At 40.0% G+C, this 25548-nt stretch overlaps 1 protein-coding gene and 1 non-coding gene across 29 annotated transcripts in view; one reads left to right on the top strand and one right to left on the bottom strand.

Moving 5' to 3' along the window:
* Positions 1-25548, bottom strand: part of Epb41 (erythrocyte membrane protein band 4.1) — a 149233-nt gene that overhangs the window by 52927 nt on the left and 70758 nt on the right. For 27 of the 28 annotated variants that reach the window (XM_041651406.1, XM_041651386.1, XM_041651382.1 and 24 more), the window contains exons 2-8: positions 24730-25207; positions 22755-22961; positions 20179-20283; positions 16007-16049; positions 10204-10279; positions 8183-8401; positions 1508-1595 (exon numbers count right to left, since the gene is read on the bottom strand). In XM_041651406.1, coding sequence (XP_041507340.1) covers positions 1508-1595; positions 8183-8401; positions 10204-10279; positions 16007-16049; positions 20179-20283; positions 22755-22961; positions 24730-25200 — 1209 coding nt within the window. In that variant the 5' untranslated portion in view covers positions 25201-25207. The remainder of the gene's footprint in view (positions 1-1507; positions 1596-8182; positions 8402-10203; positions 10280-16006; positions 16050-20178; positions 20284-22754; positions 22962-24729; positions 25208-25548) is intronic. The other variant, XM_041651392.1, reaches the window with a different exon arrangement.
* On the top strand, positions 9732-9838 carry LOC121448992. Its single transcript, XR_005974452.1, has one exon. It is a non-coding gene; the product is annotated as a U6 spliceosomal RNA (small nuclear RNA).

The following is a 25548-nucleotide window of genomic DNA, read 5'->3' as shown; positions in this document are numbered from 1 at the left end:
TCTGGAATAAATGGAGCAAAAGAGAGTTCATCATCCTCTGAGATAAGCCTATCACATCTTTGAAAAGTTCTGCTAAACAACTTGTCACACCGAGCTAAAAAGTAGATTTCCCTGTAGTTTCCATATTTCTATTTTTATGTCATTGGGTTTATGCCTGGAAGCCATGATGAAAATCTCTTTACTTTAAAACATTTATTTATTTGAAAAAGGGTCTTATGTATTTCAAGCTGGCCTCAAATTTCCAAAATAGCCAAGAATGATCCTGAACTTCTGATCCTCCTGCCTCTACTTCCTAAAGGCTGGGCTTATGTATGGGCAAGCACCAGCATATCTGGTTTATGACCGCAGGGGACTGAACCCAGGAATTCACGCACACTAGGTAAGCGCTCCATCAGCTGAACTTTATCTCTAGCCCCATTTCCCTTTCGTGGCTAGGTATCTCTATTCCTTTATTTCTTACTGGCTGTGGCTTCCTCTACATCACAGCTACCAGTTCCTCTAAACAAGTCTTGGATCATCTCTTTGCAGCACCCCTAGCCATTTTAGTAGCCAAACGACCTGATGAAAGTTCATGCTTCTGATTTCTGACCCCAGTGGCTCTCCAAAGAGCTACGGCTCAGCCAGAGTGCATGAGTCACTTGGAGAGCTCGTCACAGACTGCTGAGGTCCTCCCCACCTTCTGATTAGTAACTCTGGGAGAGATCTGAAACATGGATTTCTAACAAGTTCCTAGATGGTGTTAAATGCCATTGACTCAGAGACCACACTTAAATCGCTGGCCTTGGGAAATGGCTCTGACTCAGGCATCATGAGCACCATTTGAATGGACATTAAGTCTGGAGCTAGAGCCGCTTCTGAGCCAGCCTATAAATCTGGGCAGAGCTCTGGAATCTGCATATTTAGCAGGCAACCACGTGGTTCTTTGGATAACATTGCTTGTGAAACTGAAATATCCCTTGATGACTCTCTGTATTTTCTTTAATTTTTTGACTGTCTGTATTTTCAAATGTAACTTTATTTTAGAAAATATAACTTATTTTCCTTTTGATGTTCATATTTTTATCTTTACATGTTTTTGTTACAATTTTTTGTAAATAGGAAACATTTTATTGATATAGAATTCATATAGCACACAATCTTCCCGCTTAAAGAATACAATTCATTTTTCAATATTTAGAGGCATACAATCTCCTCCCGCCCCCCCCCCCCAAAAAAAAACCTTAAGAAGCTATTCTCTAGCATGGCAGTGGTGGCATATGCCTTTAATCCCAGCACTTGGGAGGCAGAGGCAAGCAATCTTTGAGTTCGAGGCCAGCCTTGTCTACAGAGCAGCAAAGTTCCAGTATAGCTAAGGCTACACAGTGAAACGCTGTCTTTAAAAACAAAATAAATAAATAAAACATCATAAACAAATGTTGTTAAGAGGGATAAAACAAATGCACCATATACATTAATAGGTCTGTGTCATATGCAAATTCACACATGTTAAAGGCAAAGTTATCACTACCTTTGCTTTGTGAAGATCAACTCCATACATGGATAACTTTTTGGCATTCTCAAGAAACTCCAAGTCAGCCTGAGCTGGAGTCATGGACCTTTGGCAGAATAAAAACAGAAAATTCAGTGACACAGCAGAAGCATTTACAGCAGAAACAACTGAATATTCACTGTGTTTTATATGAACACACACACACACCAACATGTATGTATAGAATTGAGCCCTCAAAGCAGTTATGGAATGAGAATCTTCTCACTATGTGAGTCTAAATAATTTAAATATGTCTTAGAAAACAAAAGTTTTAAAAAAAATAAAAAAAAAAATGGATGTCACCCAAAAGCTATTGGAAAGACAAACTCTTATCCAACTACTTGCTTCAAGCGACCCCATCCATTCGGAGTTCTGTGCCCCCCTCTTCAGCCTTTTTCTGTGTCACACATGAATTCCTCCTACTATTTTTTTTTTTAACCAAGGAGATGACCAAATTAAATCCCCAGTAAAATTTACAAGATCCTCTTAGCTACCCTTTTCTCTCTATACCCTGAATTGAGTTATTATGGAAATTAAACTGGAGGGCAAGCTAATGTTACTTAACTGGGACTCTTAATGGGAGCAGATTTGATGAAAAGAAATTTTCTGGTAACAGATGGTGTCCTGCCCACTAATCTCAACAAATAAGGGGTTAATAGAAGCATACTGAAAATGGGACTGTTTTCTGTTATTAAGATGTCTTCACTGCCAGCCATATAATGAGTTGAACTTGTTTGAAAACAATCAATCGCACTGGGTAAGCATTCACTGTGCCAGCCTCTCCTTTAAAAGTTTCTTCTCGAAGGATGTGCTTGAGCTGTTCTGTTAGCTTTGGAGACAAAGACATCACTCATAATGCTGCACAATCTGGACCAATTACGATGGTTCACAGTAACAGCAAGGCAGTCGCATCCCCAAGGAGAAACCACTCGGGACAAGCAGCCTTCCCCTAAGACTGCCTGGAGTTATGGAAGCAGCAGGGGCGTCTTCATTTAACCAGGAAAGGCCTCTGCCAAACCCATCTGTCTTTTACTAAAAAGAACAAAGGGTTTCTTGGAGCCATCAAAGGGAGAAGAAAAAAAAAAATCACCCCAGCTTTCCTGAATAAATGTTTCAAAAGCTCTAAAGCGATTAAACTGAATCTATTAATTGACAGTGTAAACGAAGGGGGTGGAAATCTGTATGCAAGTTATTCAAACACCTCGGGCAACTTTTGTAATTGCATACATCTTTCCATGTAAGCGACGTGAGGTTAGTCTCAGCTATATTGTTTTTGTTGTCCCTATTATTATGTGCTGGTAAGTAGAACCCAGATAATGTCACCAGCAAATTAGAATTCCGTAAGAGGCAGTAGGTTCAAGTCACCTCCTGTGGACTGGAATCCTGCCCTTAGAGTCATGTCTCATCTCCTTCAGTTCCCTCTATTAGGGAAGAATCATAATAATGTCTATTTGTACATCACAGGAATAAATAATGATTTTTTTTTGGTCTCTGGTAAACACATGAAATGTGATTATCAAAATCAAATGAGATTATGTTTGTGAAACTGCTCTGTAAGCTATAAACGTTTATTACTAACTGGAACTTTAGTTTTCTAATAGTTCAATGGTCCATCTACATACAGATCATAAAATAAAAATACAAAAAAAAAAATACTTCGTAGCCAGGAGTGGTGGCACAGAACTGGAATTCCAGTACTTGGGAGATGGGGCACAAGGACAAGGTGTTTGAGTCAGCACGGGGTACATGAGACCATCTCAACCCCTACCCTCACTCCCAAAACTTTTTTTTTTTTAAAAAAAAGAGAAATAGCCAGAGGTGGTGGCACAGGTCTTTAATCCCAGCCTTAGGTAAACAGAGGCTGAAGGACCTCTTTGAATTCAAGGTCAGCCTGGTTTATGTATTGAGTTTCAGGGAGGCAAGGCCACACAATCAGATTTTTTTTGGGGGGGGGGGGTTAGATCACTTAAATTCATACACAAATTTTAAAACATTAAATAAAACACACAACAGAAGCCTTCCTCTAGAGCTGGGGAGATGGCTCCCTGCTTGTTGTGCGAGCATGAGGACCCGAGCTCCCAGCACCCACAGAAAAGGCCAGCATTGTGTGCCTATAATCCCAGTGCTGAAGAGGCAGAGGCAGGAGGATGCCAGTCTTCCTGGCCAATTAATGCAGAGAGCTCCACCGTCAGTGAGGCTGACAGGAGCTGGTAGGCTGGTAAAGATATGGTTCAGTTGGCTCAGTGTCTACTGTGCAAGCAGGAGGTGCAGAGAGAGTTCAGACCCCAGCATCCATGTGAATAAAAGCAAGATATCATCCACACCTATAACCCCGGTTGAGCGGGACAGAGGCGGGAGAATTGTTGGGACTTGCTGGCTGCCGGCCTAGTAAAGAGAACATGAGCTCCAGGCTAAGTGAGAGACCATATCTCAATGGCACAAAGTGGAGAAAATGAAGGACACCTGATGCCACTCCTGAGCTCTGCCTACACAGGCGCCTATGCATGCATATGTGCACATACACCACACACAAAAACATCTCTCACACAATAAGGTGGAGAACAATAGAGGAAGATATCGACGGTACCAGTCTCCAAAGATGCTTGCATAGATACATGTTATCTCCATACATTTCTCTCTCTGTCTGTCTGTCTCTCTCTCTCTGTCACACATACAGTTTAATTTTCCACTATATTCACTTTTCAACTCTAAGGGACATCAATTTGGATATACATATTCAAACTACGTATCTAGGTAAGTGTGCTTCAACACATGAGGAGGAGGTAAGTGTATTGGTTTATTGATACAAATTTTGTTATATGTATATTTGTAATTTTGTTATATGTATAAGGCAAATTTTGTTATATGTGTATTTCTGCTTTTGACTAAGGCATTGTGTCTGAGCAGTTCATTTAAAAATGTATAATTAAGAAATAAAGGTTAATAGATAATCATCTATAATAGCCAAGATTGTAGTCATATTAGGCTTTCTAGATATATAGAGATATATTTCAGTTAGATATTCTTCAAACCTTTCAAAGACTAACAGAATATGGTATTTAAAATGTTTTAAGAACTTAGTACTTTTCATGACAATGAGACACATATGCTCCTGGCAGCAGCAACTACTTCAAGAGGATGATAGACAACAAAGAGGCTCCTTATGGAGTTTGCTAGCTATTTGGAGAAAAAAAAAAAAAAACCTTCTCTGGTTTGGATGGCTTGATGTTATGCTGTATGAACTGGACATGCAGGACCCATAGGAAAATGACCGCTCAACTTGCCTAAAGGTGAGACAGTCCTTTGGGGTCCCTGCTTCATGAAAGAGTCTGCCAGATATTCTGCAGGAATACAGAAGAAAGTGACTGACAAACTGCCAATATAGGCTGAATTATCTTTGAAACTTCCTGCTTCATGGAAAAGTCCAGGGTGGTCCTAAAATCCTTGACCCAAATGAGCCTTCCACCTCACCCTCCAGAGTACATGCATCATGCAAGTGTACCAGTACAACAGTCTTAAATGCTATTTTTTGTTTGAAGGTTGATTTTTAGTTTTTTAAAAAACTTTTAGTTTTTTTCTTCTAAAAGTACTGGCTCATTCCTTTTTTTAAAACGTATGTCAAATAACCAAGTGTGAGCGATTATAGATTGTTGATCTTTTTTTCCAATAGTGTTACAGAAAAACGGTGGTGAACTCATTCAGCCCACAATATAATCATGATGCTTTTGCTGCTGTACACGGTTGTACTTGAATTGGCAGGCAGAGGGATGCTTTAAGTACATTTCATTAAGTCATAGACCATTAACTAAAATACATTCAAGATTTGGTAAAATGAACACTTTTTTAAACTATTTAATCAATATTGTCTTGGGCTGAGAGCGAAACTCAGGTGTACAATGCATTTGCCTGGCGTGCTCAAGCTCCAGGTTTAACAATGGCATCTAAACTAAAATAGACTGTTCTTCAAATTGCTGGACATAGCGAGGCAATGCTCATAATCCTGGCACTCAGGAGCAGAGGCAGGAGGACGAAGAGCTGCTGGCCACTCATACTCATGAAGAGTATGGAAGAAAGGAAAGAAGGGAGGAAGATTGGTTAGTTTTGTTATTGTTGTTGTTGTTTCATTTTTTAATTCATTTGTTTACACAAATGCACGCTATAGCACTTCTATGGAGGTCAGAGAACAATCTGCAGGAGTTGGTTCTCTTTCTACCATGTGGGATCTAGGGATTGAATTCAGGTTATCAAGTTTGGTAGCAAGTATCTTTACTTACTGAGCCATCTCACAGGTCCCTGTAAGAAAATTCTTAAATGAACTGGCCTTTTTTTTTTTTTAATTTACATGTGTGTGTCTATGCATTACGTATGTGCATATGGGCACTCCCGCTCACGTGTGAGTACGTAGGGGTCAGAGGTCAATGTCAAGAGTCCTCTTCTATTGCTCTCCAACTTACCTTTTGAGGCAGGGTCTCTCCCTGAACCTGGAGCTCTGTGACTGTTAGTGAGCATCCTCCTGTCTCCACCTCCCAGGGCTAGGATTATGGGTACTTCTATTGCATACTGGCGAGAAATAAGGCTACTAGAACAGGTTTGCGCCTTAGTTTGTGCTTCAGCTCCTTCGACACAGTGAAAAAGTCAAATAACTTAGAACTACCATGGAAACAATTCTGAGTTCAGAGACCTCTTTTGAAGAGGAGCAGTTTGTGGACTACGCTTTTAGATCTGCTGGCTAGTTTAAAAGGTGGCTATAAAGGTTAAGTGTGACACTGAGCATAAAGTGTTTAGCACACTACCTGGCACATAGGAAGAGACGATTATAACCGATGACTTATAATTATCATGATTATGTAACAACGGTATAAAGAACAGTCAAGCGTTAGATGAGAGACTGTACAAAGTCCTTCCAAATTTGAATCCTACTGTGATTAAATAACTATTAAAAGTATCATCAGAAGCCGGGCAGTGGTGGTGCACGCCTTTAACCCCAGCACTCAGGAGGCAGAGGCAGGCGGATCTCTGAGTTAGTAGTCTCACACATTAGTACCTTAGGAAGCATAAGCCCAATGTAGAAGTAAATTTCGAGAGCTAGAGAGACAGATCAGTAGTTGAGAGCACTTACAGAGGATCCAGGTTCAATTCTCAGCACCAGCCTGGTGGCTTAATAACATTCTGTAACTCCAGTTCTGAAGGTGACCCAGTGCCCTCTTCTGACCTCCATGAGCACAAGGCACACACATAGTGCATATAATGCATGCAACCAAACATCCACACACATAAGATAAACAAATGTGAAAGTACACTGTAATCCCATGAGAGCTGGGTGGCACATAAGATGACTGCCACACGGGCTATAAACTACACTCCTTCGTATGGGTAAAGACACTTATCAAGTCTGAAAACCCGAGTTTGAGTTCTGGAACCCACATGATGGAAAGAAATCTCACTTCTGCAAGCTATCTTCTGATTTCCACACATGCATTCCAGAACACACATGTGTGAGGCATATACACACGCACACACACATACAATCAATTAATGAAATTATGGCTTTCATGACTAAGGCATCTGAACCTTAAATGCAATAAGACAGTCAGAACCAGGCCATATTAAGGGAAAGAACAAACTCAAAGAGAACAGGACAGTTCCACAGACAGACAGAATTCTTGTGGCTACCGCAGCAAGCTCCAGAGACCGTGCTTTGGACTTCTCTTTGAACAAACTGACCTTTTAAATCTTTGTAACACAGTGCATGCTCACACAGCTCAGGATGCCATGCTAATGTGACGTCAACCAAAGTCAAGATCAGACTAAAGCAGTTTGTGAAATTTAACTACGGTAAGTCACTCAAATAAAAAACAGGCATAAGGAGAAAGAAATACAATGGGGGGGGGCTCATTTTGGTATTAGATAACAATTACTGGGTTTTTATACGTCACACACACACATTCTCTTTTCTAAACTTATTCTTTGCCTCATTTCTTCTAAAGTAATAATCTCAATTAGACACTCTAGGAACCAGATCAGAGAAAACTGAAGGGACTTAAGTTCACAAGGGAAGGGACAAAGCAGAGGCATGACCTCAACCTGCCTCAAACCAAGGATAGGCCTTGCTCTTGGTCATGGTATGCTACCTCCCAACGTTACTAATTAACTTCATTAAAAGCAGTAAATCAGGGAATTAGATGAAGATGTGGCTTTAGAAAATACTTTCAAGGGTACCATGACCCTCTGAATCCACCCACATGCACAGCACCTAAGTCAGAAGTTCTTGCTCTAAGGCTCTTAAGGCACCTAATATAGCATATGTCTAAAACCTGGAAAAGTTAAAGCAATAATAGTGATAGCTACTGTTTACTGAGCACCTACTATGTGAAGGCCTTGTGCTAAGTGATTTCTTACACACACACACACACACACACACACACACACACACACAAATTAAACCTGGAAACAAAAACAGAAACAAACAAAAAAAATTTTCCATTACCCTGATAAGAAAAACAGTCAGAGGGCTTGAATGTCTTTCCCAAAGTCAAACAATAAAGGGAAATGAATTCAGGGTGACTATCCCTATGGTAAACAATGAATCAATAACAAGTCACGGGTTTAAACTCATGGCCAAAATAAACCCAGAACATCTGCAGACATGTTCACCTGTATGATTTATGCAATTCCATGACCTTCTCTTCAAGTTCCCTGGTCTGATTTGGAGCCAGTTTAAATTCACTAACATAATCCACGCCATGCAGTTCCGAGTCATAGTCTCCCAGTTCAGACTGGATGGTGTAAGAGCCGAGGAGGGCTAAGGTTGCAAAGGAACAGGGTAGCCGTCCAGCAATGATGTCCTGCCGAAGCTGAAGACATAAATAATACCTATATCCAAAATAAGAACAGATGTGAAAATGTCAGTAACAACAAAAGAACACAATACAGACAGACAGAAAAGAAGAAAGGGGGAAGAAAGAAGAGAGAAGGAAAGAGGCTAAGGAAACACAACAAGATAATTGTTCAGTATAGGACAGGGGACACATGGCTAGTCATTGCGAAATTGTTTCCTCCTTTTATTTAAAATATTTTCATAAAAAGTTCAATAACTATATTGAACAGAGTTGGAAAGCAGTTTAGAAAAAGGAAAAGCAGGAAACATCTGAAGGAGGTAAAGAAATTATTTTATTGAGTACATACTCTTTTGGGGGAGTAGGGGTGGAGGTCTTGAGACAGTGTTTCTCTGTGTAGCCCTGACTGTCCTGGAGCTCACTCTGTAGACCAGGCTGGTCTCAAACTCACAGAGAGCCGCTTGCCTCTGCCTCCCAAGTGCTGGGACTAAAGGCGTGCGTCACCACCACCCGGTGAGTATACACGCTTAAGTATTATGCACACACATGTATACCATAAAAATGAAATAAAGTTTTATCAGGGAAGGAGAAGACATCTCAACTGAGAATGACTTTACACAAAGTAACCTTAGAAAATGCTATAGGCTTTTCACAGCACTTAATCATCAGATTTTAGGAGTTTAAATTATTCCATCATTTATATTTTCCTGTATTTTTATTTTACAAATGGGTATTCTACCTGCATATTTCTGTGTACCATGTGCATGCACTGTCCATGGAGACCAGAATAGGGCTTTGGGTTTCCTGGGGCTAGGTCACAGATAGCTGTGGGCCACCATGTGGGTGCCGGGAATTGAACTTGGGTCACTAGGAAGAGCAACCAGGGCTTTTAACCACCAAACCATTGCTTCAACCCCTCCCTCATTTTAGAGAGATGAAAACTGAATCCTAGAGATTAAATTCCTCAGAAATCAGATTATCAACAACAAAATCAGATTGAGAAAGTAGTTTCTTGGCAACCCAGAAATTCAATTTAACAAATATTGCCAAGTATCTACTATGAAGAGGGTTCCTTGATGACATCACAGGTGTGAATGCTCAGAGCAGTATTGTTCAACATACAGCACTCTTCCGTTTAGTTTTTGTTCATCTTTGATAAAATCAAAAATAATTTTCTTAAAAACTCAATAGTTTTTTTGTTTTGTTTTGGTTTTTGTTTTCCGAGACACGGTTTCTCTGTAGTTCTGGAGCCTGTCCTGGAGCTTGCTCTTTGGACCAAACTCACAGAGATCTGCCTGCCTTTGCTTCTGAGTGCTGGGATTAAAGGTTTGTGCAATAAATTAAATAGACTCAAAAATGGGTTAGTAGTGCTCCCTTCGGCAGCACATATACTAAAACTGGAATGATACAGAGAAGATTAGCATGGCCCCTGCACAAGGATGGCACGCAAATTTGTGAAGCGTTCCATATTTTTAAAAAAAGGGGGGGGGTTAGTACAAGGAGACGGTTTAAAGGAGAGATAAAGAAATAATTATTATGTGATTTTGCTGTTTTCAACCCTATGGGAATACAGAAAAACAAGTAGGTCTTGCCAGGGGGGTGTGGTTTAAGAGAAGCCCGCCCACCCTGCACTGTACTACGTGGTGTAACACATGGTAAGCAGAGTGGCTCCTGCTAGGTTCCAGCCTTTCAGGCTCAGCATCTGCAAGCCTGGTTTGAAGGCACCAGAAACTCTGTATTTTAGACTAACCATTTAACATTTTCTCCTGTTCTGAGTGGAGAAATTCCCAGAGCTGATGGTAAGAATACAGCTCTGGATTTCCGTGCCAATGAACTTACCTTGTTATGTCTTCAGTCAACTGTGCTGGGTCAGGCGGATAAAACTTCACATTAAATGTGAAGTTCCAAGGTACACCTATAAAAATAAAGACAACAGGAGTTTTGTTTTTATGTCTAAATTTGTGATTTTTTTTCCCCTTAAATCTTTCAACATTTTCTGTTTTAAAACACTATTACCTTGCTTAGAATTCACCTAGGAAAGCTAGAAGACCTCGTTTATCTTTTAGCCTTAGCAGTCTTCATTATAGTGGATTAGAACCACACAGGCAAAATTATATGAAGAAACAATTCTGCATCTTGACTTTTTCATAGAACTTATTTTAGGAATGTGATTAATATTTTGCTCTGGGCCATCAGAAGTCAATAGGTGCTCTTTTGCAATTTTGAAGATATTTATTTATGATATGTAAACACTACCTGAAATAAAAGTTCATGTGCACATATATCACACAATTCAATTATGTAAAAGAAACAAAAATTTAAGATAAGATAAATCCAGCAAAATAATATTTGAGGAATCTGGGTACAGGCCTCCTATGAATTCTTATACTATTCTCTTTAATATTTTCCATAAGTCTGAAGTTATTTTAAAAATTTATTAATAATTTAAAAGATTTACTTCTATCTGTGTGCGTTCTCTATACATGCATGGTGTGTATGTACACACGCACATGTATGCAGCTGCTCACAGAGGCCAGAAATTGTTATTGGATCCCCTGGAGCGAAATTATAGGTGGTTCTGAGCTGCCTGGTATGGGTGCTGGGAACCAAAGGGTCCTCTGGAAGAGCAGGAAGTGACCACAATTGCTGAGCCATCTTTCCAGCTTTTTTTTTTTTTTAGTTTTTCAATACAGAGTCTCTCTTACATAGTCCTAGCTGTCCTGGAATGCACTCTGTAGACCAGAGACCCACCTGCCTCTGCCTCCGAGTGCTGGGATTAAAGGCGTGCGCTAAAACCTCCCAGCTTAAATTTTTTTTAAATGGCTTCCTGGCACTGAAGAAAGTTTGGTTTAGCAAATAAGAGCAATTGCTACACAAGTATGAATTCAAATCTCCAGAGGCCATGCTAAGAAGCTGGACATGGCTGCACATGCTTGTAACCCCAGCACCGACATAGGAGCAGGCTGACCACCAGCCTAGTTACAGCTTCAGTGAAGAGACTCTGTCTCCTGGGAACAAGGCGAACAGTGAGGGAACAAGACATTCAACTTCCAGATAGCCTGCTAAGCCCTATTTCCAGGTTTACATCCTAAGTCAGGGTTGTTTAGCTTTTTTTTTTTTTTTAAGTGTAGGTTACGATCCATTGTAAACCATTCTGGTGGAGGAAATATCAGCACTAAAAATATGAAGTGGATATAAAAGAAAACATAAAGATGTCACTCACAGTAAGGGTAGGAATAGTTGGGTGAAATTTCTTTCTGATGAATGTAAGTTTCACAAATGATGCTGAGTAAGACAAGTCACTTAATTTTTATGGCATTCAAATGGTTTTAATACAGCCATATTTTAAAATAATAAAAATCCAGAAGAAATTAAAAACACTCCCAAAAATTCAATAGAATAATTATCTCAAAGTTCAAGAAAGTAGTGACCTTTGTGGAAAAAGTGGAGGGGGGTACAAGGGCTAAAGGTTTTTTAAAATGTAATTTGGGTAAATTACATCTAATTTTTCAGCATACAGAAAAGGTGTAAGCATATCTTGCCTGTAGACTATCCCTTGTTTAAATTTTCTAAAATTCTGAAACTGTGTTAAAACATTTTATTAATAATTTTAAGTTAACTGGCTGCTTTTGTAATTTTTTTTAAAAAAAAATATGTGCATTGGTATTTCTTCTGCATGTGTGTCTATGTGAGCAAGTTGGATCCCCTGGAATTTTGAGTTACAGGTAGTATGAGCTGCCATGTGGGTGCTGGGAATTGAACCTGGGTCCTCTGGAAGAGCAGTCAATGCTCTTAACTGCTAAGCCATCTCTCTAGCCCTACTAATCAATCTTTTAAAGAATTATTTCTATGGGTGTGTGCTGCATGTGTGCAGTTACTAACAACGGCCAGAAGAGGTTACTGGATGCACTTGAGCCAAAATTACAGATAGTTGTGAGCTGCCTGGCATGCCTTAGGATGAGGGTGGTTAGCCTGACTCAGCAAGAGAGCCCTCATCCAGAACCAAGAAAATAAAGAACCTTAAAGTCAAGTGGACAGGAGAAAAAAGGCAGATAAGCCTAGAAGAAGATACAAAAAGCTGGCTCTGAGGAAATTTCACAATGCAGGACAAAGCAACTTTGTATGTTCTGCACGTGGATGACTATGAAAGGGACAGAAACAGAACTGGAAAGTCCCCCCAGCTGACAGAAGACTTCTACAGGCAGGGGAGATGTGACTGGAAAGAAAGCCAAGGAGCTCAAACTCCTCTCTGCTGACAAACAGAAATGCTAACGCATGTTAATTCTGGATGGATGGGGAACATGGGCTTTGTTACATGGCCTCCATTCTTTGTTGAAATTCTATTACAATTTAAATTTGGGGTGGGGGGGTTGCTCTGGTGTTTTTTCTTTTCTTTGTTTATGCTAGGTAAGTGCTCTATCACTATGCTATATGGCCAGTCCTGAACTTTACCCTACTTTTAAGAAACTGGATTGGGGAGATAGCTCAGTTGTTCAAGCACTTGCCTTTTAAGCATGGAAACTTCAACTTGGTTCCAAGAACCCACAGTAAAGAAAAAAGACTGTACATGATAACACACTTTTGTAATCCTAGCCCTGTGTAGGTGGAGACAACAGATTATTGGAGCTCACTGCCCAGCAAGACTAGCATACTTGGTGAGTTTCAGGGATTTCAAATAACAAGGTAGACAGTGCCCAAGGAATAGGACCCAAAGTTGACCCCTGCCCTCCATACACAGGTACACACACACGTGTACCTCTACAAAAACAATGACTCATACACATACCAAAAAAAAATCCATAGATACTTAGCGAATACAGAGATATATCCAAAAATGCAAACATGAATGCAATAGGAAACTAACAAGAGTAGTCCAAAATACACAAAAATATAATTATTTATATATAGTATATGTGACCATTGTTTTTAAAACAATAAAATATAGATAGATGGAGGAATAGATAGATGGACGGATGGATGGATGGACGGATGGATGGATAGAGATAGGCAGACATAGATACCAATACCCTGTTATACAGAAAGATGAGTCACATATTTAAGTAGACACGACCATGGGTATGTATTTAAATGCACTCAGACTTGTCTAGAAGGAAGACAGGAAATTAGTTGCCATGGCTGCTGCCAGAAAAGGAAACTGCATGACTAAGGCAGGGTAGGAAGATTCACCTTGTGCTATTTTCGTTTGCACCTTTAAATGTTATATTGTATACCTGTAACATTTACTTTTATAATTGAGTTTTAAAACCATGTACAGCGTAATTGCTTTGGTCTGCTTGTTTTGAGAGAGGCCCTCAAGTAGCTGAAACCCAGATATGTATCTCTCCTGGGAACATTCTGAAAAATTCCTATCTGCCTAGAAATATCACACAGATTATACCAATCTAATTGATTAGATTTGATGATGTTTAAATTATTCATGGGGACTACAGAGATGGCTCAGCAGGTAAAAGTGCTTGCCACATAAGCCTAGCTACCTGAACTGAATCCCTGGAACCCATGTATAGGTGGAAGAAAAAACTGACGCCACAAAGCTGTTCTCTGACCTCTGCATACAAGCACGTGTGCACACATACATGTATACTCACAATAAAACTTTCAAAATAAAATTGCCACGAGTATACACTAATTATATGAAGAAAAGGTTAAAAAGGAAAACCCCTTTATAACATGCTTCCTGACAGTATATATTTGATTCACTAGTAAAGTTTTTATGGATTTCCCCCCATACGGTAGGAAGACTTTCATCATTATTTTTAATAGAGTCTTGGGTATGTAGATTTATTTATAGCTTGCTTTGGACTATCTAGTGAGACCAGTCTCAAAATAGTAATAACAAAAATAGTAATTATAAAATAATAAATTCAAGCTTTTATCAGTGAAGAACAAATGTAGAAAGTTGCCAGTCAGTCCAAAGGGGAATTTTTTTTTTTTTGCTTCTCTATTTTAAGAATGCTAAAACAAAAACAAAATGAAATAAAAGAATGCTAAAACAGTCACTATCAAGGGCTAAAGAAAAACGTTTCATGGTAACAGAAATGTTTCAAGAAACAAGTGAACAATTCTCATTGGGTGACAAAAGAGTTAAAATCCACTCGTCAGGATGAGTACCAATCACCAAATTTCCTGAAGGTTCTTCAGAAATAAATGAAGCTACAGTGATAGCTAGCTAGCTTTAGTCAAGATGTGCCATCTCGGGCTGGAGAGATGTCTCAGAGGTTAAGAGCATTGCCTGCTCTTCCAGAGGTCCTGAGTTCAATTCCCAGCAACCACATGGTGGCTCACAACCATCTGTAATGAGGTCTGGTCCCCTCTTCTGGCCTGCAGGCATACACACAGACAGAATATTGTATACATAATAAATAAATAAATATTAAAAAAAAAAGATGTGCCATCTCAATGAGTTCACTGGGTCTGGGGCTATGAACTACTAATCTGCACATTTTTCGCACCAGAACAGCAGTCCGAGCAGGGCATGCAACAGTACGATATGCTCAAGCTATGAGAGGAGCTCCACTGCCAGATGACCAGTGGAAAACAAGTCTTCCTTCATTTTTCCTTCCTTAGATTTACAAAAGGATGACAAGCACCACCTTCCCTATCTCAGGGCATGTGCTCCAGGGCCACCCATGGATGCTAACAATCTTTTTTTTTTTTTTAAAGATTTATTTATTTATCATGCATACAACATTCTGCCTCCATGTATGCCCGCACGCCAGAGGAGGACGTTAGATCTCATTACAGATGGTTGTGAGCCACCATGTGGTTGCTGGGAATTGAACTCAGGACCTCTGGATGAGCAGCCAGTGCTCTTAACCACTGAGCCATCTCTCCAGCCCGGATGCTGACAATCTTGAAGAGTAATGAACCCTATAAATACGACGAATTTGAGAACTTACCTTTTTCACTTAAAGAACTACTGGGTAACTTCTCTTTGGCCTAACCAAATTGCCAACATCACTACTCTGGTACTTCGTGGCCATTATTAAATAACGAAAGGTTTACTTAACACAAGCCTGTGATAGACTATCTGGTAACCTCACAGCTAACTAAGCAACTAGTGTGCTTTGCAGCATACACGGTGTGGGTACGCTAGACAAAAGGAGACTCCTGGCCTAGACATGGTAGTGTAGGGTCACACAGGTTTCATTACCACCCAGAAAAGCACACAACCGAGACAAAAAAGACACAAGAGTCTAGAACACTAAAAGAACACAACAGCATAGAGCACTAAAAGGACCAAGATCCAGCAGCAAACTCCTGCCGGTGGCTAGCACAGTTCCGTCTCTGACATTTTGAGAACTGAGTCCCATTTTCATTTTCTCATTTTTGTTGTTTTCCAACCTTCTGTTTACTCTCACCTAGTCCTACTTTTCCAACTTTGCCCAGTTGGTTTTTGTTTTGTCTTTTTTATGGTCAAAATCTGACCTACATCTCAGTATTGTCAACCTCTAGTATATTTTTCTACTATGGAATCGGCCCTTCCAGGAAAAAGCTTTATCCCTATTTCAAAGCAGTCTGCCACAGTCAGGACTCTCAAGTGACTGACTCACAGCCAGTGATGGCTGGGATCCTCTGGCCCAACTGAAAAAGAGAGATCCATAAGAGGGCTGTGTCCACTTACCTCGAACCTGTTTTTTTATTTCTTTGGCAGAATCCAGCCATGTCTGTAAAAAGAAGAAAAGGCATTCACACGGAGCTCCAGAACACACAAGCAATTCAGCTCCCTGGCTACCTGGGGAAAAGGCCTCCAGTTGAACCTCCATTTCCCCCTGGAAGCCTTTGCGTTAATGTTACAAAGCATAGCGGTTTCTCAGCAGCAAAGATGGGAACCCAAGGTTGGTTTGAATCCGTGCTCCAGGATGTCCTGGCTGAGCATCTAGAGACTCTCCATACCTAAGGTGTAAATTTTGTCCCACTCTCCATCTTACAGAGCTGTTCACATATGTAAGCCTGCTTGTAACAGCAAATGAGAAATAGCATGTACTATTTATAGTGTCAGGAAAAGATTAGCAAAGATCTAGACAGTGAGTGAGTGACATCATCCAAATCCTATTTTCTCCTCTCACCTTCAGTCTTGTTCAAATTTTCTATGTCAGCCCAGCCTCTGGTGCACGGTTAATGTTTCTCCCCCTTCTCTGTTCTTCCACAACCCCACTATACATCACCACAGCAGGCCTCTTCAACCTGCACATCCCCTGCAAGATGCTGGCACTTTAGAAAAAGTTTCACTATTAACAATCCTTCAAAGGCCTCAATGAGAGATGTTTAAAGACAAAACACCTAAATTTCTAGTATTATCTAAAACAGCTTTTTTTTTTTTCCTTTGCAGCTCTAAATGGTCTGAACTCATTATGTAGACCAGGCTAGCTTTGAACTCAGAGTTCTGCCTGTTTTCCAAGGGCTAGGATTAAGGTATGTACCACTACACCCAACTTATTTACATTAGATTTGAAACTATTAAAATATTTAAAACTGTAAGATACATACACATTTTGGGTACAAACTCAGTGATGGAATACATACTTGCATGTGCAAAGTTCCCAGGCTTAGCCACCAGTACACACACACACACACACACACACACACACAAATAAATGAAGTCACAGAGCAAACACATAAGAATTATAACATTAACAAAATTCCAGATGCCCTATTCTTACCTAACTAACTCTTTCTTCCCCTCATCCAAAAGATTTAAAATTGAATTTTAGTAATTTCCAGGGTGGAGGAAGTATGGTTTTCATTCCTCACCTTTTACCAACACAGATGGAACACAGAATGACGAAACAGAAAACCTTCCAAATGGACAGGCTCAACCACTACAATTTTTACACTTGCTTATATACTTACTACTTTGGCAGTTATAGACAGTCAAAACCACAAACTATATGCATAAGAATGAGGAAAGTTTCCTTTTATATTCCCCCACAATTAACATGGAAGACTAAGGAATATTTATTAATAAATACCACTTGATAGGAAGCTATTTTACAGTATGAAAATGAATTACATACGTGACTGGAGATAGCTCAAGAGGTAAAATGCCTGTAAGCATGAGGACCTGAGCTTGATTCCCAGCACCCAGATAAAAATTTGGGCTTGGTTGTGTATGCTTGCAATCCCAGTGCTTGGAGTGTGGAGACAAGAAGATCCCTGGAGCTTTTATATACTTGACTGACCAGTATATAAAAACCAGTATATAAAAATAAAAAAAAAGACAGGGGCTCCACCTCCACTGAGAGCCCCTGCCTCAAAAATAAGGTAAACAGCAAAAGAGCAAGACACCCAGTGTCAACCTCCTGGCCTCTATACACATGCATACATATGTACACACTTGCACAGACACACACATAAAAATGAAGCACATACATGTTTGAGCCTTGTCGTAAAGGAAGTATCTGAATGTTTTTTTCTTTGCCTCTCCTTTGGTCCAAAGGCAAGGGAATTAAACACCAATGCTAAGTCTAGTGGGACCTCTGAAAACCCTCAGTTTATATACAACCCCAAATGCTTACTAATGGCAACTTTCTATCTCATCGGAGAGGGTGTCTGCTCCCATAGCAGAGTGCTCTATATTCTCCACTGTTTTAGGAGACTTTCCAGCTCTTCCTTCCAGAAATCCCAAGAGCAAATATAAGACTGGGGCCAAAATCCCCACCGAAAAAGCAAATCCAGATTTGTGTCAATCATGTTGGAGCTTCAAAGTCTGAGCTATCTTTCAGAACCAGTAGTTGCTTATGATGTAAGATGACTCGGCAGGTAAAAGCACCACTGCCAAGCCTTAGTCAAATCCCAAACTCTTGTGGTAAAAGGAGAAAACCAATTCACAAAAGTTATCCTCTGACCACCGCACCCCCCACAAAATAAATTCATGTAATTTATAACTTTTTTGTTTTGTTTTGTTTTGTTTTTGAGAGAGGGTTTCTCTGTGTAGCTTTGGAGCTTATCCTGGAACTCACTCTGTAGACCAAACTGCCACTGAACTCACAGAGATCCGCCTGCCTCTACCTCCTGAGTGTTGGGATTAAAGGCGTGCTGCACTACCACCCAGCAATTTATGTTTTGAAAACGATCAAAAATCAAGGTTAAAAACAGATCAAAAGCAAAACAAAGACTTTCTAATAATAGCAAAATCAATATGTATACTTCTATGCTCAATTTAAAATATTCAATTCTCAGGGCTAGAAAGATGGCTCAGTGGTTAAGAGCACTGGTTGCTCTTTCAGAGGACAGGGTTTCAATTCCCAGCACCCACAAGGTGGCTCACAATTGTCTATAACTCTAGTTCCACAGGATCTGATACCCCCACACAGACATATATGCAGGCAAAGCACCAGCATTCATGAAATAAAACTACATTAAAAAAATTAATTCCCGCCAGGCAGTGGTGGTGCACACCTTTAATCCCAACACTCCTGAGGCAGAGGTAGGTGGATCTTTGTGAGTTGGAGGCCAACCTGGTCTACAGAGCTAGTTCCAGGAGAGGCTCCAAAGCTACAGTGAAACCCCATCTTGAAAAAAAAAAAAAAAATTCTCTGTATTTTATTTAGCCAACAAATCTTTGATAAATGACTTCATGTGGATGGCATTGTGGTTATAAAAAAGACTAAAAATAGCACTTAAGGAGAGGTCACTAATGAGAGATGATCGATGAACAACAATTTGCTTGCCCTGGGTATAAATAACTATGGCACTATGCTGAAGCTCAGAGCATCTCAGAACACGGATCCAGGGGAATTTTAGGAAATGTTTCTCCAGGTACCTGGAGAGTCTGAGTCTTGAAATATAAATCAGTCAAAGATGAAAATAATTAGATGGCACAAAAGTACAAAAGAGTTACTCTGTGCAGTTCAGCATTACCTGGGCACAGAGGTAAAACTGAAAGGTACCGTGAGGGTCAGAACATGGAGACCGTACTTTGTGGTAAGAAACCAGGCTTCATTAAGTTCTAGGCAAGTAGAAGCCACTGAAGGGTTTAAATCTTTTATTTATTTATTTTTTTATTTTACAAGACAGGAATTTACTGTATAGCCTTAGTTGTCCTGGAACTTGCACTGTAGACCAGGCTAGCCTTGAACTCACAGAGATCTGCCTGCCTCTGCCTCCTAAGTGCTGGGATTAAAGGCATGTGCCACCACTTGGCCACTGAAGGGTTTAAAATAAAGCAGCATTTGTTCTCAATTACAGTCTCCGTCTATAGTCACATTTCCTATAATTAATGTCATTCCTGTATCACTGAAGGGTCTAAAATAAAGGAATAGCATTAATTATAGGGAGCGTGACGGTAGACAGAGACTATAATTGAGAGCAAATGCTGTAGTCAGTGAAGGATAAGAGTCAGGTATCTTAACTCTTCCACCACTCATTGGCTGTACAACTTTGATATGGATAATCGTGCTGAACTTCAATTTTCTTATCATTAAAATTGTAGGAATAAGCATGGTAGGTATTTTCTCTTGATGATGAAAAAAGCACATTTGTAATGTTCTCTCTTTGAAATAGAAAAGAAGGAAAATCTCTTTTAAAAAGAAAAATCTCTTTAAAAAAGAAAAGAAGGAAAATCTGGGACAAAATTTCCAGTGCCTTAGAGAAGCAGGTACAAACATTGTTATCAACATGATAATAGGCAGGCAGACATTGTTACCAACATAAGAGCAGGCAGGCACAGACATTGTTACCAACATGAGAAAAGCCAGGCACAGACAGTGTTACCAACATGAGAAAAGCCAGGCACAGACATTGTTACCAACATGAGAACTAAAATTGCCAGCGCTTATATTGCAGTCTCCTTACCTTAGAGGTTGCACTATCCCAAATAGCCAAACCAAAGTAGTCTTCCTCCAACAGATTGAGGTGCTCACAAACTCGCTTAAGCAAATCCTGTCCCTTAGCATGTTTCTGTGAAGATACACAAACATTAGTTAAGGGTTCTTTTTTTTTAAATATTTATTTACTTATTTATTATGTATACAATATTCTGTCTGTGTGTATGCCTGCAGGCCAGAGGAGGGGACTAGACCCCATTACAGATGAGCCACCATGTGGTTGCTAGGAATTGAACTCAGGACCTTTGGAAGAGCAGGCAATGCTCTTAACCTCTGAGCCATCTCTCCAGCCCCTAGTTAAGGGTTCTTATTCCTGTATTCATCACCAAATTTTTTCAAAAAATGTTCTTTTCCAATTTCCTTTTTTACCTTTGGTAATTAATACATTCTTAGTCTAAATAGAACATGATTTATAAGAAAACCCCTCTTCCTGGATATGTCAGCTTATAAACAGAACATATTATTACAGCACTTTGGAAATAGCCACAATGCTAAGTAAAATCCCACCTCCCCTCTTTCTCCACTCCACTAAAAAAAAAAAAAAAAAAAAAAAAAATCACACCCCTAAACCAGGGTCTTATTCTGTGATCCTCCTATCTAAGATTCTTTTTTGTTTGTCTTTTTTGGAGGCTTTTTTGTTTGTTTGTTTGTTTGTTTGTTTTTGTTTTTTGGTTTTATTGGGGGGGGGGGTTAAGAGAGGGTGTGTAGCTCTAGCTGTCCTGGAACTCACAATTCACAGAGATCCGCCTGCTTCTGCCTCCCAAGTACTGGGACTAAAGGTGTGCACCACCACCACCTGGGACTGCCTCAGTAACCTATATCAGAACAAATATTTATATTTTCTCGTCATAGAAGTAACATGTTTGAGTCAGGCATAGTGGCACACGCCTGTAATCCTTGCACTTGGGTAACACAGGCAGGAGATTCAGGAATCCAAGATCATCCTAGGCTACATGACAAGACCAGCCTGAACTACATGACTCTCCATCTCAACAACAACTACAAAATTAAAAATATAGTTGGACAGTGGTGGCACACGCCTTTAACCCCAGCACTCGGGAGGCAGAGACAGGCGGATCTCTGTTAGTTCGAGGCCAGCCTGGACAAATAAAATTCTGGAACAGCCAGGGCTACACAGAGAACCCTGTCTCAAAAACAACAGTATTATATATAGAATACACACACACACACACACACAAACACACACACTCTATACATAATACTTTAGAATGCTTGTGGTTGGATACATTTGTAGTTGCACAAAATCTGATCAGTAATAATAAAACTCAAACACATGAATGACATGTTTTGTCCATAAAAGCTACTAGTACTTGCAATAATTGTGCATATAGCAACCACAGCACAACTGGCAACTACTGGCAAATTAAAGCAACAGTTAACAGATGTTTTAGTTCATCCTGAAGAAACAAAGAAAGAAGCTGATTAACTGACATTTGTTAAATCCTGATTCAATTACTGATTCTTTCATAAAACATTAGAGATTTTATGATATGGCATTATATTTCAGTCTCCTTCTAACTGGGAAAAAAGAAATGGCATTATATGATTTATATTTCTATAGTCTATTTCATGGGACTAAAAATACATCAGATTGATTGAGGCTTAGATCGGGGGAACAGAAATGTTAAACAGAAGCTATGTGTGTGTGTGTTTGTGTGTGTGAATGTGTGTTTGTGTATACATGAAATTGTGTACACCACATGTTTGCAGGTGCCTGAGGAGGCTGTAAGTGGGTGCCCAATCCCCAGAACAGGAGTGATAGACAGTTGTGAGTACTGGGAACCAAACTCAGTCCTCTGCAACATCAAGACCAGCAAGTGCTCTGAGCTATCTCTCCAGCCTCATAACTACTTTCTATGTTAATTATTTGTCCCCACCCCGTGTGTGTATATAACATGTATATATGTGTGTTTGAGTTCCATGGCATGCATGTGGAGCTCAGAAAACAACCTCAGGTGTCAGTCCCTTGCCTTGTACCTTATTTGAAACCTCTCTCATTTTGTCTCTGCCCACACCAGGCTACCTGCCCATGAACTTGAAGGAATTCTCCTGTCTCTGTACACACCTCACTGCAGGAAGACAAGAATAACAGATTCTAATGCAGCCAGCTTTGTGTGGGTTCTAAGGATTTGAACTTACAACTGAATTGCAGGTGCTTTTACCCTGAGACATCTAGAGATTTCATTTCCAAACATAATTATGGGGATAGCTGGACCTAGTATCAGACAGAAATTCAGCCTACCTTGGGAAATCTGGTCATAGAGAAGTACCACACACACAAAATCTTTTGAAAAACAAAATGATTCTAAAATTATAAAAGTAACCACATGCTTAAATCTCAAGACCTTGACAGATTCAGGGAGGAGAAAATAAGACTCCCATTTTTCCACCACTTCATCTCCAGAAAGTCACTGTTAACATTTCTGTCCACAGAATGGTCCTCAGAGTGGGCCTTATCTTTACTAGCCCCACACACCACACAAAGCGATTGTAGCTCTGACTCTGGGATTAAAACACACTCACCTCCACCACACACTCAAAAACTGTGTCGTCCAACAGAGAGACCTTGCAGTGCATGTCTCGGTGCCTCCTGACCGGCTTCTGTGAAGCCTCGGGTTCTCTCTCCGCTTTTGACTCGGGGTCCTCCTTCACGCCTGCCCTGGAGCACTCTTCAATCCCTTCTTCCCTCGTTTCAGACTCCGGATCCTCTCTGTGTTCTTCCTGAGCTGGCTGCACATCCACCACACCAAGTCAGTGAAAAGACATTCACAAAACAGGTTACACACTCCTACCTACAGTAAGCAGAACCCTACCAATAAAAACACAAACAGAAGCTGGACAGTGGTGGCGCACACCTTTAATCCCAGCACTCAGGAGCTAGAGACAGGTAGATCTCTTGTGAGTCTGAGGCCAGCCTGGTCTACATTAACAAGTTTAGCATATATTTTCTTACATTTTTGGGTTATTATTATTAAAGACAGCTAACTAGCCTCAAACCTGTAGTTCTCCTGCCTCAGTCTACTAAGTGCTGGGATTAGAAGTCATACTGGATTATTTTCTTTCTTTCAACACATTATTGAAATGAGTTTTAACTAAATTCTATGAATTCTTTTCTTCCAAAACCATACATGGTTGGCATTTATTCAAAAAAAAAAAAGGAAAGAAAGAAAAAGAAAAAGATTGAATTGCTTGCCTGCTGTATTAAATTCAGGAGGTGGCCGACAGGCTGGTATGTAGTTTTGATTATTAAGAACAATTAGAATTTATGCTACACTCCTGTCTCCACTCTCATCTTTCCAAAGAAATTCTGGGATTACAGATCTGTGTTACCACATTAATTGTTTCATGGGGGTTTTAGGGATTTGAATTAGGTCACCAGGCTTGTGCAGCAAGCCTTCTTACCCACTGAGTCTCCTATCCAACCCGGGGTATTGTTTTTAATATTGTTTCACTAACAGCGAGTACCTATTATAATTTCATCCTAAAATCAGCCTTTGACACTCTGAATACACAAGTAATATTTCCAGAAACACATGTAATAATTTTAGAAAATCCTAATGAAACTATATACCTCTTTAGACCTTTCACAGAAGCACATACAGAACTTAACAATCCAGATAATGTTCAAAAGCTACAGAAGTAAAATCTGAAAATAACTCTCTTTGTAAGCAGCAAGGCTGTAAACAAGTAAGATTCCCAGAAGACAGTCTGACTTATGCTAGTTGTGCTTTTACGTGTTTTTTGGAGAAAAGAACAACTTATGTTTAATTACACTGTGGCAAGGTTAAAGCCCTGTATGAATAAACACTACAGGAGGGGCCAATGAGATGGTTTATCAGGAAGCAGCAAGTGCTGCCAGGCCTGGCTACTTGAGTTTGATTCCTGAAGGCCACACTGTGGAAAAAAGAGACTGACTTCTCAGAGTTGTCCTCTGGTCATATGTACACTATGATACATGCATGTTCAAACATGCACATACATACATGCACAAATAAATAAATGTGATAAAAAAAATTAAAACCATTACATTTGGAACGTAATTACCATTGCAGTGATACGCTCCCTAGCATAGAGCCCAAATAGGGCAGGCATGGCTCAGATTGATCACATGAATTAATGGAGATTTTTCACAAAAGGGCCACACTGGCTGGTAACTATCCCATCCCTAACTCCACCAAAATGAACTCGGAACCACCTCACTTCTTTCTTGTTCTCTCATTAAAACTCAAATTTGTTCTGTTGTTACAGCAAGATGATACATGGACTGAATAAACTCATCTGATAGTTTCCTTCATTTCTTTGATTTATAGAGCATATTTTTTAAGTCAGGTTTCAACTGATTACATTAATTTCTTTAGAGCAGAAACTCCTTATGCTATTTATCACTATCAATGCCTAAGTCAACTGACTCATAAAAAATAATAGCAAATATTCTTCTATGAAAAGTACAGATATAATGTATCTTCATTATACTCTCCCCCACAGGCGAATGCCTTACCTGTGTTTCTATACTGCTTAGTGAATGAAGATCCAAAGATGGGTCTGTTTTGAGTTCAGGCTCAGGAGCTGCAATAGGGGCCTTTAGAATGATGTCTTCATCAAGGCTGGTTCCAAAGTCTATCTCCTTTGGACCGCCTTCACCTTTTTCTTTATCTGACTCTACTTCTCTGCCTTCTTCTTCAGAAACCTGAGACTTGGGCCTTTTGAGCAATGAGGAGAGCAGTCGTGACAGGCCTCTGCCTTCTGACGTCCGTTCCTTGTTCTTGGTCAAGTCTTCATGCGTCGGAGTGTCCCCATTGGATGCTCTCAGCTTCGGCTCACACTGATTAGCGCCCTCAGCTGCCGGTTGGGAAGCCTCTTCCAGCTGAGTTTCTTGTTGGCCTGAGTTTGTGGCTCCCTCACCTTCTTCCTTCTGTTGCTGGTGCTGAGAATCCTCAGCTTCAACTACCAAGCTCTTCTCTGTTGTCATGATGTCCCTATTAGAAGGAAGAGAAGGGGGGACTGTTATATGCAAAACACCTTGCTAAAGGCCAAACCCCAAAACCTCAAAAGAGTAATATATTTGTATTTGATCACCAACAGACTTCCAATCCATTAAACAGAAGACCTTACATTAAAGCACAAAAATATTTTACCTATACATCCTGGATAAACTATTAATGCCTTAAGTTATGAAAGACTAGCTTAAAATAGTATCTACCAAGGCCACGTAATGAAACATACCCCAGTTAAATTCAAGGCTTAGAGCTGCACAGAGCAAATACGCCTTCATGCTCCCTAAAACAGGGCCTTATCTGGATACTGTCCTTTCACGGGG

This window comes from Microtus oregoni, unplaced genomic scaffold (genome assembly GCF_018167655.1).
Source record: "Microtus oregoni isolate MIOR12 unplaced genomic scaffold, Mior012 000005F_ref0000423, whole genome shotgun sequence".
Taxonomy (NCBI): Eukaryota; Metazoa; Chordata; class Mammalia; order Rodentia; family Cricetidae; genus Microtus; species Microtus oregoni.
Note: the sequence above shows the minus strand (reverse complement) of the source record. Positions and strands in the feature narration are given on the sequence as shown.